The 13,808-nt window shown below is 38.4% G+C and overlaps 1 protein-coding gene across 1 annotated transcript in view; it reads left to right on the plus strand.

Moving 5' to 3' along the window:
- Positions 1-217: 217 nt before the first annotated feature.
- The window catches only part of LOC112617288 (A disintegrin and metalloproteinase with thrombospondin motifs 20-like), a 204,921-nt gene continuing 191,330 nt past the window's right edge, over positions 218-13,808 (plus strand). Inside the window, exons 1-2 of the mRNA XM_025374034.1 lie at positions 218-305; positions 868-1,229. Coding sequence (XP_025229819.1) covers positions 218-305; positions 868-1,229 — 450 coding nt within the window. The remainder of the gene's footprint in view (positions 306-867; positions 1,230-13,808) is intronic.

The raw sequence follows: 13,808 nt of genomic DNA on the forward strand, positions 1-13,808 counted from the left end.
TGAAACAGCGGCTCAGCAAGTGAGACAGGCGGTGTGGCTAGACCAGCCGGCTCAGGGCCCGCGCTACTGTTCCCTAAGCTGCTGAAGCGCGGAGATTGGCGGCCGGCGCGGAGAGCGGCGGGCGAGAGGGAGGAGAGGGATCTGAGCGCGAGGGAATCCCGCTCGGCGGCGGGCGGCTCTGGTGGGCCTCCCCGATTGGGGTCCCCTGGGTGGAACCATGTGGGTGGCCAAGTGGCTGACTGGGCTGCTCTGCCATCTCTCGCTCATCACCAGGTCTTGGGAAGTTCACTTCCACCCCAGGCAAGGTAAAGTCACCGCGAGACGCCTTCAGCGGCGAAGTGGGGGCGCGGGGCCCGAGTGGGACATGCGGGTCGAGGGGACGAGCGGCTCAGCCCGTTGGGGAGCGCTGGCCCTGCTGGGGCTCCCGAGACTCCCGGACCAGTCAACCCGAGAGGTCGCGACTGTGCCGGGTTTCGAGGAATTGCGCGCGCCGGAGATGCATCGCACTCCTGGGACCACGCGGCGGGGGCGCAAGGGGCAGGGGGGCGCGTGCACCCGGAGGGAAGGAGTTGGCGGCTGCGGGGAGGTTAGGAGGTACTGGGGAAGGAAGTGGGTTGCTTAGGGCCATTAGTGGTAGGGTCTTTGCTTGGGGAGGGTAGGGCAAGTCGGGGGTGTGGGAAAGCAGAGCAGTAACAGCCCCAGTGCACGTGTGTGTGTGTGTGCGTGCGCATCAGCATGTGTGCATTTGTCATGCCCCTGGCTGTACTGGGACCTGGGACCTTTAGCGGGGACGTTTGGTGGAAGAAGTTTAGAGTTGGACAAAGAGGAACGCGTGGGAGCTCACTGGTCCTGTCGCTGTGGTTGCAGAAGCCCTGGTGAGGACCCTGACCACCTACGAAGTAGTGATCCCCGAGCGGGTCAATGAGTTTGGAGAAGTGTTCCCTCAGAGCCACCACTTCAGCCGGCAGAAACGCAGCTCCGAGGCGCTGGAACCCATGCCGTTCAGAACCCACTATCGCGTCACTGCCTACGGACAGCTCTTCCAGCTGAACCTGACCGCCGATGCATCCTTTCTGGCCGCCGGCTACACCGAAGTGCACTTGGGAGCCCCAGGACGCGGGACCTGGGAGAGCGACGCAGGGCCCTCAGACCTGCGCCACTGCTTCTACCGCGGCCAGGTTAACTCGCAGGAGGATTACAAGGCCGTCGTAAGCTTATGTGGAGGCCTGGTAAGCGTCCTCGGGTCCCTTGGCATTTTCTTGGGATCCAGGCAAGGGCTACATTCAGGGAACGGGGCCTCGGGTTTTCCAGTTGGTGGCTGATGACCCTAGAGTTCAGGTTGAGCTACCAGAAGGATTAACACCAAGCCAGAGGCAACTCCTTCGGAAGGCTCTCCGTGGCAGGATGAGCAGGTCTCTGCCTGCTGGGCAAAACCGACCCTCTGCAACGCTGATGAAAGATGCTCTTTCAAGCATCTCTCCTGAAAGTGTCAGACGCTGGAGTGGTGCTCAGGGAGTGGCCTGTGGGACCGCTGTTACAAGTGGAGTGTGGTTTCCAACTGGAGGGCAGGCTGTTTGACTCAGATGTACACTTTCGTGGTCCTATTGAGGCAGAATCCCCTGGATTTACTTAAATAAGTTTGTTTCTGGAATTTGATAGAAGGAAAGGAGAATGAATATACATAAAATGAAATGGCTCTCACTGGCAAGGCCTGAATAGGAAAAGTTCGTTTTGCTGATGGTATGGGGATGGCTTGTGAAGTAGAGTAGGGAAGAGGTTGAATCTGTTCAAAATGCATCATACTTGAAAACAGTGTATCTACAAAGATCTGTTGGTTATGTCAATTATATTTTTGTGGTGGTAATCAGTTGACACATAGCTATACTAACCATAATGTGATATAAAAGTATCATTTTATTGGTAACAAAGCCACAGTGTCTGTGGTTTCACCTTCAATCATACTTGAAAGAAATGCTGCAGTATCAGAGGTTAGTGATAATAAAGATGTAACTTTTTTCCAACCAAGTTCATGGAACCCCAGGGTAAGGACAGTTGTTTTAAAACATATGTAGGCTCACTTCATCAGTAACTCCTCTGACAAATACATATTCAAGAAAAAACAAGAATTAGGAATTTGGTTACAGGATTCTACAGTTCCTAAGTATCTAGCTTTTGTTTAGCAGATACACACTTTTACAAAAGATACTTATGGAAAGGTTTTCAAAGATATTTTTAGAACATCAACACTGTTTATTCTTTGATTAAATAAAAATCTGATAACATTTCTCTGCAGTTCAAATGTAATACTCCTTTGGCTTAATTGATTTAAGATGCCTTCCTGGATGTGAGCTCTTTTTCAAGTGTTTATCTTGAGTTGTTTTTTACATGAAATGGCTAGAACCATTTCCTTTTTTCTTCCATGTAAAATACTTGCAACATCACAATGACAGAATCACACTCTAATATTTACATAGCCACCTATACTTCAAGGGACAAAAAAAATCTCCTTTTTAAAACCTCACATAGCCACCTAAACTTCAAAGGACAAAAAAATTCTCCTTTCTAAAACCTTTCTAAACTAATGTTTAGTTTGTCTGGAAAATCCTAGACTTGCTACCACAAATTTGTCATGGTCAATATGTTTTCTCATGGAAAAGCATTCCAGATGGGAAGGCATTATTGGGAATGCTGTTCCTGCTCATTTTGATTCATAATGTTGATGTAGTTAAATGGTTATTCAGTATCCTTTGTAAAACATTTTTAATTTTTGTGGGTACATAGTAGGTACATATATTTATGATCAATATCCTCCTTTTGAATTCCGAAAGCAGTTAAAGATTTTTGAGTCATAACTTTCTAGTCCCTGTGTCAGTTTGGATACAGTTGCCCAAGTAATCATCATACTTTTTTTGTTTTATTACCTAGTTCATTTTATTAACATATCTAAAAATTAATATTAATATTTTTATAATGTTAAGTGTGAAGATTTTTATTTCCTCATTTATGTGGATAATTTAATGTATTATACAATATATTATGTGAAAGTTAATCAATGTTTATCTTCTTTAGCAATGTACTCATTAATCAAAAATGAAATCAATCATTTGTGTTATATTAATTTTATAATAAAAAATTCAGAACAAAATTATTTAGTTTAGTTGAGGGATTACTGGAAATTACAAACAAATAAAATGATTTGTTCTGAATGTCCTTTTACTCAATTTTTGAAGAGGAAAAATCATCTATAGGAGTCATACTTTTGATGGCAAGTCAATAATCCCATATATGTACTCTGCTTTTGATTAATTTATTGATATTATCAGAAGTTGTTGATGAAACATTTAAACATTTCTTTTCGTATCTCCATAACTCAGCTTTATTTTACATAATTTCTCTGTATTGTATAAGGCTTAGTTGCATACTTCAATCATTATAGAGAAAGAAATTTTCTAGTAACATTGGAAATAACTAGAGGTACCAATATCTCCATTTTTTTCAGTAGTGTGATCATAACCAATTGTAAGTCTAAATTAATGATGAGATTATTGACTTTTTAAAAATTTTGCATTTTTTAGTATTAGCACTAAAATGGATATTAGCTATGTATTTATGATTATATATATTTATTTCTACCCTGACTCTATGATTAAATTTCTTTGGATTAATAGTTTCATGAAACAGTAGAACCTGGTAGATTTTAGAATTCACTTGTAATTATACCAGATTCCTCTTTTTAGTCTCAGATCAGCCTTTAGTCTTTGTATCTAGGTAAACTGTAGTATCTGAAGCCTGGACCAGCTGAGTTGTTTGCAGATCAATGTTGATACAAAGCTTGGGAATTCAATAATGCTAACCTGATGGCTCTGCTCCTACTTGCTTCCTAATTTATCTTTGTCACCTTGTGTACTTGATAATCTGGCTTTGGTCTCTCAGTCCATGAAACATTAAGGTTGAAGTTTGCTGAAGGATTCTCAGAGCCAGTCTTATTAATTTAGAGATGTTCTATTCTTTTTCTAGTTGCTTTTTGCTTTTCTTTAGTTTTGCTTTTAATCATGAATGGATGTTGTATTTTATTAAATGCTTTTCCTGAATATATTGAAATGAGCATTCAATCTCATTTTTTTTTCTGCTAATGGATATTGTTTTATATATTGGTGGATTTAAGAGTTCATTGAACATTGATGGAAACTGACTATATACAGGGTCATAACGTGTTATGAGGTCTTTGTATTGTTTGGGAGAGGGGTGAGGAAGTTGTACCATCCTTCAGTTCCTCAAGTGACTGGTGATGTTCTTTGTGCTATAGTTTCATTGTACTTTTCTATTAACGGCAGCTGATTTCTGGGCCTGAGAACTTATGGCCTTTTTCCTCCTTGCTCAGTGGCAGCTCACTGGTCTTGACTCATCCTCCTCTGGACTCTCACTAGTGCTGTATATCCCTCTGAATTCTGGCTGTAATATCCATTTGATTTCTTGTCTCAGTAATTCATTGTGCAGCCTTCAAATACAAAGTCTTGCTGCATCACCTTCTCTAGGTAAACTGGTTTGGTGATGCTATTGCTATTCTTGCAGACTCCTCTAAAGGCCTCGAGTCCTCTATGGCATTTGAGAGTCAAGAGGGATTCAGTTCCTCTCTTTGTCAAACTCTTCTACACCTCTAAATTTGATGTGTATAGGGAACCCTTTCAGAGGGTTCCTTCCTTGAGTCCCACATAGTCAGCACCGTGGAACACCTCTTTGGGCAGTCCCTTTAAACAATGCAATATGCCTTCTGTTTCGGGGATTTTAAACCCCCAGTGGAGAAGTTAATGTGCATGCATCTTGCCATCTGTTTTCTTTGCCTCCATTGCCCTTTTTTTCCCCCCAGTATCTACTGAGTTTCCTTTTCACATCTCATTTAATTGACCTACTGCCTTCCATCTTCCCAACTGAGGTAGAGTCTCTCCTTCCCTTCTCTGGTGGCGGCTGGAGAATGTGACTTTTAGAGAAAAAGAATGAAAAGTAAATCAAATTAATATTTTCAAAATATCTCTGTACAACCATTTGTTAAGTTGACACCCCAATGTATTTATTGATTCGGTTTAGTTTCTAGTGTTGAATTAACCCCAAACATGTGAACTAATACTTTCTCCTAATTTCTATATGGTTAAATTTCACCCACTTTTAGAAGTTTTGATATTTATGTTTTTCTCTGAACCATAACCAGTATTGTTTAATTTTTTTCCTAAGTGTTTTGAGCCCAAGAACCAGAAGAGTCTAAGAGTCTGGCAGAAATTTTCTTTGTTTAACATGTATGTAATTCTTGCTTTTCTCATCTTTTCTTCACTATAATTTTTATTTCCCATAAGCATAAGTATTTATTCATCCCATGATTCAAACATTTCTGAATAGAGATTTATTTATACATTTCCAAGATCTATAAAAGGTATAAAAATGGAATGGAATCATAAAATTATCTATAAGTAATGTAACGGCTAATCAAACTCTCTGTTTTTAATCCATTGATAGGCTACCATAGCATGTATAGTTACCAGGACTTAATATCCCTATATTCAACTCTAAACTTCTTTTTTATGGTCATGTTATTTATCATCTCATAATGTTGATAAATAATCTTGCCAAAGTATTTAGAGATCAGTATTTAATAAGCTGGCATATACTTCTCAGGGTAGAATGGACAAACTTTACACAGGTTGTTTCTGACAATCCCTCGTGCTTCTGGTAGCCCTTTTCTCATATTACCTAGGGTGTTCATGTCTTCCCAAGGTCCCCAGGAATTAACTCAACTGCCTAGACAGTTAACTTCACTATTTCTTGGTGGGATTTGAGGCAATGCTGTCTTTCTGGTTGAAGGAAACAGTTTCCAGATGTCATAACACCAGACATTGCATCTGACTTATACAGTATTCTCATGGAGTAGCTTGTCATGGCCGTGTGTACTTTTGAAGTTTCTCACATGAACCATTCTGCAACATGTCAAGCACTACCTCCCTGATGACTGATTATTGAGTAACTTCTTGTTCAGACAGGAAATAAAAATATAGAAACCATCAATAGTGTTTTTACTCTTTTTTTGTGTATTCTGGCAAATTTTTAGTTTTTTTTATTTCCAAACTTTCTATTTTCCCAGAACTAATATAGCCATGGATTATTACACATGCCATTCTGTATTCATATTTTTTCTTATTGGGGAAACTAATAAGAACCTCTTTTGGTATTGACTGCAATACTAGTCAAACAGCAGTATAGAAAATTTCCTATGCTGTTCTTTTAACATTCTAGTGTGTGTTAGTCCAGGTCTTTCAAGAGGCAGATGCAAAGATAAGTGTTTATTTAGGGGAAGTGTCTGTGTTAGAGAAACTAAGGAGAAAGCTGGAGAGAGACTTACATAGGGAAAAAAGGGATGAGAATATTGGATAGTAGCATTCTAGACTGCTGGGCAGTCCAAGCAAAGTTGAGCAAAGCCATCCTTGAGCCAGACTTGGCCAGAATAAGAGTCCATGGCTCTCAAGAACAGGTCTGCCATGGTATCCCTACCATACTCAGTTACTGACAGGGAGAAGCCCTTGGGAGCTATGGCCAGGGTGCAAACACTATGATGGATTTCAAGGTGCCCTTGCTAAAGTGGATAGCATAAAAAGTGCTGTGTAAACCTTGAGGAATGGAATAATCAAGGAAGGAGTGATTAAGAGAGTTGTGAGACTTGTGCTGAGCAAGACTTCTCAACTGGACTTTGAGGAATGAATAAATGTGGATATGAAAATTCAAGGGCTTCCTGTGGATCTGTGCATCTGAAAAACAGGGTAGTTTGGGTAGTGAGGGTTTAAGGCCAAGGTTGGAATGGGATTATTAAGGTCCTGAAATGCACTGTAAAGGAATGAGGATTTGAACAGTATGTGGTAGGTGTGTTCCATGTGTAAGGAGGCACATCTCCTCTTATGCAACATTGTGCAGGGTACAGGGGAGGCAGTGAGTCACTGGGAAGACCAGTGTGGTAGTCTACTACCCTACAGTGGATAAGGAAGAGATGCTATTTAAAGTAATGTTGCAGTGGGGAAGGAGAAGAGTGGGTACCTATGGAAGATATGCTACTGCAGACCAGTGTTTCCTTACTGGGAGCAGTTTTGTCCCTCAGAAGATATTTGTCATTGTCTGGAGACAATTTTAGTTGTCGCAACTGTGGGTCCATTGAGGTGAGCATGTTACTGGCAGAGCATGGGTAGAGGCCAGCAACATCCCACAATGCACAGCACAGCCTCCTGCAACAAAGAATTGTCAAGCTGTCCGTAGTGCTGAAGTGGAGCAGCCTTGCAGGAGACCCCTTAGAATTTTGGAACATTGGTGAAGGAGACCAGAAAGATTTAAATGACTCTGGCTTAAATGACTGAATAATCTTGTGGCTGTTAACCAAAAAAGGCAATGACAGAAGTGGCAAGAAAGGTAATTATTCTGGAGACACTTGTTTGATTCTGTCACAGATTTACTCTAATCTTCATAATTGCTTGAGTTTGTATTTGCTCTTCTTTCTGTATAGAATGTCTTTTCCCTCAACCTCTTACTGATCCTTCTTGATCCATTTTGAGCTGCCTTCCTTTTTCCCTGATCTTCTCTTGGCAAAATTGACCCAGACTTCCTTGTTGTACCAGTTGACGTTTTATGCACATGTACTCTCATTGCATATTAAATTAATTTTTCTGCATTTCTATTTCATTTATAGAATTAGCAGGTAGAAAATGATAGTCATATTTCTTTTAGCACCTAATATAACATATGGAATTGCTCAATACATGTATTATGAGTAAGATAAGCAGCTAACTTTTATTTATATATGCCAAATATTTAGCTAGCTTATCTTTACATCAATCATTTGATTCAGGAAAATTATTTTACCAGTTTTAGTTAAAGTGCTTGGGCATATTTGAGAAATTTTGTATTGACTAAATCTTTTCAGATGATATGTAAGTTAATCATGTTCCATTTATTAGTTCATTCATTTAAGCTCACATCACATCCTTGTTTTTTGTGGCTTTATTTCTGTTGCAATTATTGTAATTACTGTTTAATATGAAATATATTTAAGCTGTCCAACTCATACTAATATGCAGAGGAAGAAACACATTGTTAATTTGTCAACAAATACTTATCAGTCATTTATTATCTAACAGCCACTCTTAGGTTTTGGTGGTACAGTTATGTGTTTTCTATTGGAAAAATACTGTGTTTATTAATTACAAATATGTTTATGAGCTATATAATTTATAACTATAGTAAGAGTGTGGAGAAGGTATACTGGATCTTGACTTTCTCAGCCCAAAGGTGGCACAAACCAAATTTATGTATATTCTATTGAGGAGAACTAGTTGCCTGGTTCTACCTAGAAGTAAAAAGACTGGAAAATGAGGGGCATTGATTTTTCCTAGGAGAAAGAAAGGAACACCCATATTGGTGATCACCAATAGTCTTTACTACAGGCTGCCCTTCTGTTTGCCAAACAGATCACACATCAAACATACTTTTCTTGTCTATAAGGAGAAAACTCAAAGTTCCCACAGGGGCACTGACTCTGGCTAAATGTCCAGGATCTCTGGATAATGCAGTCTTCTCCATAAAGTCAAGTTGTGGCTCTCCGTAGCTTGGAAAAATATGAATTAAAAAGATAAATTATCTTCAGCTACCAGCCAAGTATACAGCATGACCAGCATGATTGCCACCCTAACCTCAACTTGCTACAGAAAGAAGAATAGGAGACACCTAATAATCACTGATATTTAGCAGTTTTTGACTCCTGAAGAGGAGTTGTGGAGACTCACTACTCTGGAAGGAGAGAAGCTCCTTGATTACTTTTCTTTCTTTTTTTCTTTGAGACAAGACCTTGCTCTGTTGCCCAGGATGGAGTGCATTGGCATGATAATAATTTACTGCAGTCTTGAACTGTTGGGTTCAAATACTTCTGATTCAGCCTCCCAAGTGGCTGGGAACTACAGGCACAAGCCCCCACACCTGACCAGTTTTTTGTCTGTTTGTTTGTTTTGTTTTTAATTTTTAGTAGAGATAGTGTTTCCTTATGTTGACCAGACTGGTCTTGAACTCCTGGCCTCAAGCAGCATTCCTGCCTCAGCCTCTCAAAGTGTTGGAATTACAGGCATGAGCTACAGTGCCCAGCCCTTGGTTTTTGGCTGGGATTCTTGGACCTCAATTACCCAGGTCCTTGGTTCTGCCTTCTGGAACGGTCTTGTCCGTCTTCCTCCATGGCCTCATCTAAAATGGGGTCTCAGGGGGATGTTGTCTTGGGGGAGCTTCAAGAATGCTGCGGTAATTCTGAAAATTTATAGGTTATTTTACAATGAACTCCATCAAAAGCTTTTTCAGTCCAGGCTAGTGTTTTCTTTGACAGTATAATCCCTTTAAAACTTAGTTGGCTTCTGACAGCAGATCAAGTTTTGATAATTGCTTCAAGTTAGTTTTCTGTGACAGTTGCCAAAACCTAAAAGGCATTTATTTTAAATCTTTTAATGCCAAGAACTTATAGGGAAAAACTAAATTTTGAATTCTCACTTTATTGGTAAACCAAATAAAATTTCAACTCTACTAAAGTAAAAGAAAATGACAGTATATTGTAATTTTTAGGTAGGGAAAAATACCAGATATAACAAATGAAAAAAAAATCAATAGATTTGCCCAAATAATAATTGAAGAGTACCATGTCTAAATAATTGTAAAAAAATTTAAAAATAAACTAGGAAAATATATGCCGCAAATATTACAGGTGGTCTGGCACATGTATGGCATATGTCCCTCTAGATATTATATGTATTTTTGTGTTTGTTTTAAAGTAATATTGCTTTAGAATATTTTGACAATATATCATGAGTATTTTTCCACTATAGACCTACAAAATAGTTTTTAATGATTTCTTATTTTAAATTTCTCATTGTTATGATTTTTGATTTTATATTTTCATGGATATTTTGGAGACAGTTTGGGAGAAGCCATGTGAGGGCCACTACGCAGACCCCACAAGAACAAGGCCATTTCTTTGACAATTCTCTCCCCTTTTTAATTAGTTCATATGACTTCATAACACCTCAGTGCCCACAAGAATGAGAAATATTACAGAATTTACTCTATGTTATCAAGGCTGCTGGGACACACTCCTTGAACTTGTGTCTTTTGGCTACATAAATCTTGCATAGATGAGTCCAGAGTCTTTGTTTTATATTCTTGATTTGAATAGGCCAGGACTTGGCAAGAGACCAACCAGTCCGTTTTAAAAAGGTAAGGTACCAGCAACGTATTTATTTCCCTTTTATTGTTTCACTTTTATACTAGAGATCTGGAATTGTCTCAGAATGGGGAAGGTAAATAATGCTTCTAGAGAAGAGAACAACAACTAATCTTTTTTTTTTTTTTTTTTTTTTTTTTTAAAAAAAACCCTTACTATGAATTTTCTGTTTTATGCATCTGAAGGTAATTCTTATGTTTTCTTCATATCATTGATTCATTCATTTATGCATTGTGTGTTTGTATATAATACACTATTTCCTAAGCATGATTAATGGTGTTATAAGGAGGAACTGTCAGAGAGAGAAAGCTTTTTACATTTTTACTTATCACCAGATAAAAATTAATCTCAGAGTTCATGTTTGTGGTCTTTTATTATATAACATTTATACTCTGCCAGTGGTAAAAAGAGTGGCTGTAACATTTGTGTTTTTAGTGGAGAATTTTTCATCTTGCTTCAAAATGCATTCAATTTCAAAACAATTATTGAGCTCCTATTATTAATATCACTTAAACACACATTAACTTTCCTAGGAAATTGGGTACATACAATTATTCCAATTTTGTTTTACAGACAATGGAACTGAAGGTCAAAGATATAAAGTAACTTACCTAAGATTCTATGAGCACAAACCCAGAACTCATACCTAGGCTTTCTTCTTATATATCATCATACTGATTCTCATGATATGATTTATGATTGAAGATGGAAAAACTAAGTATTTTAGTCAACACTTCAGCAGTACCTTATTTCCAAATGTTCTCCAGTTGACAGTGTTTAATGTGATAACTATAATTGATTTGGGAAAGGAATTCAAAGGATTTGTATTTTGTACTTGTTATTACCCTTTAATGAAATCTGAGAGTACCTTATTGGCTGTAGCAAAAGTACATGTATTTGCTATGTATTTTGAAAAAAAATATATGGATGAATGCCATGATACTGAAATAAGAACATTTTGGGAAAAAATTATATAAAATCTTCTAAACATAAATAATTTTGGCCTATGAGAATAAATTGGAGCCAGTTATATAGTCACTTAATTGCCTATCAAAACAGCTTGGCAAATAGAAGATCATTACTCTAAGTAATCAAGAAACTCCTACCCAACTGAAAACTAGTTTTGCTGCTTTTAATAGTCATTGAAAGAAAGTGTTGGGAATTTGATTGGCATTTATCATGAATCAAATTGCAGGGCCCATCTGCAGATAGGCATGTTGCTAAAAATATGGCATGATCTAAATACAGTTCTATGAACCACCTGTTTTTTTTAGTCCGCTAATTCTTTGCTGGGTTCATTCCAAGTTAAAAAAAAAAAAAATTTAAAGTGCTTCCTTAGGAGCCTTTAGGGAAAGCTCTAATATTTTAATTATTTGAACAAAAGGTCCACTGAAATGGGGTAAGTTATAGAAAAGTCGATGGGAGCAAAGTGCTTCTAAGTCTTTCATTAATAAGTAAAAAGGATAAGTATTTATCCTCAGTTTGAGGACAAATATTTGCCAATGTTTTTTAACTTACTGTTTTCAAACATACAAGCTTTCATTTAAGTTTTAAAGGCAATATTTTTTAAAACCTAGAGTGTTCTAGCACAACTTAAAAGGAGGTACTGATGGCTTCTGGATAGAACTATATTTTCTTCTTACATGGGAACACAGACTGGACCCATGTGCAGTTTTATTGGCACATTATAATAGTACCTGCCTCCCAGAGTTTGAGCCAAAAGGAGGTTAAAAAATTCTGTGGTTGGCTAGGCGCCGTGGCTCACACCTGTAATTCCAGCACTTTGGGAGGCCGAGGCGGGCAGATCACGCGGTCAGGAGATCGAGACCAGCCTGGCCAACATGGTGAAACCCTGTCTCTACTAAAAATACAAAAATCAGCCAGGCATGGTGGTGCTTACCTGTAGTCTCAGCTACTTGGGAGGCTGAGGCAGGAGAATCACTTGAAACCGGGAGGTGGAGGTTGCAGTGAGCTGAGATCGTGCCACTGCACTCCAGCCTGGCAACAGAGCAAGATTCGGTCTCAAAAAAAAGAAAGAAAGAAAAAAAAATTCTATAATTAATAGAAGTATTTTCCATATTGCTTGAAGATAGTGTGATGTATTTAAAGTGGCTTTGTAGGTACATTTAGTTGAGTAAACAAGCTGCCTCATGTCTATTAGTATCTTTTGTCAAGATAGTATCACATTTCCCCTCTTCAGCATGCTTTTTAAAAAAGGCAGAAAGGGATTTTCCATGGATCCATGTACTCAGGTTTCAAAAACAGTGTCTTTGTTACTTCTCATAAGTATGGGTAAAATTAGTTTTCTAGGAAGGCAGAGAATGCTAGAGTATTGGTGTTTGTTGACAGTAAATGATTTGCAGTTATCTTTGGAAAATAGACACTGGTAGAATGAGTGAAATATGTTAGGGTATCGGCTCTAGAAAAGTATCCAAGAAATAGATAAGAATTCTTAATATTTATAGCTTTGCCTTTTATTTTATAGACTATAATTTCAGTGTTTTGTAGTCAGTATGTCTGATGGAATTTCATTAATTTTTGAACTATTTAAAAATGTGTAATCCTAACATATTAGCAGACTATATAAGGGTGTCTAAACATTTTACTTTTCAGCATTTAAAGAAAACCGTCATACAACTATATCCCATACATGTCTCAAGAGTACCATAACTTAAGAATGTTTATTAAAGGCTGTGCGTGGTGGCTCACGCCTGTAATCCCAGCATTTTGGGAGGCCTAGGCGGGTGAATCACGAGATCAGGAGTTCAAGATGGTGAAACCCCGTCTCTACTAAAAATACAAAAATTAGCACGGTGGCAGGCGCCTGTAATCCCAGCTACGCGGGAGGCTGAGGCAGGAGAATTGCTTGAACCCAGGAGGTGGAGGTTGCAGTGAACCGAGATCACGCCATTGCACTCTAGTCTGTGCGACAGAGTGAGACTCCATCTCAGAAAAAAAAAGGAATGTTCGTTAAAAAAATTAAAGAATTACTTACTCAAGGGTATAGGAAGAGAAAAAAGCAGGTACTTCACCAGGTTTGTTACAAAAATGTTCATTTCTGCAGCTGTGTATGGAGTGCCTGTTGTGTTTCAGGCAATGTTTTAGATGTTGGAATTCTGAAAATAGTGAAGATGTTCTTACCTCTAAGGAGATTTCGATGTAATAATAAATATCAGTGGAAAGAGAACTTTATGACTATAATTGCCATAATCATTTAAATGACTTTAAGTGTTCAGTTAAAATAGTATTTAAAATATATGTTACTTCAAACTATTAAACTACTACAAGAAAGCACTAGGGAAAATGTTCAGGACATTGGGCTGGGCAAAAATTTTTTGAGCAATACTCTGCAAGCACAGGCAACCAAAGCAAAAATGGACATACGAGATCACATCAAGTTAAAAAGCTTCTGCATAGCAAAGAATACAGTCAACAAAGTGAAGAGACAATCCACAGAGTGGGAGAAAATATTTGCAAACTACTTATTTGAGAAAGGAGTAATAACCAGAATATATAAGGAGTTCAA

This window comes from Theropithecus gelada, unplaced genomic scaffold (genome assembly GCF_003255815.1).
Source record: "Theropithecus gelada isolate Dixy unplaced genomic scaffold, Tgel_1.0 HiC_scaffold_15989, whole genome shotgun sequence".
Lineage (NCBI taxonomy): Eukaryota > Metazoa > Chordata > Mammalia > Primates > Cercopithecidae > Theropithecus > Theropithecus gelada.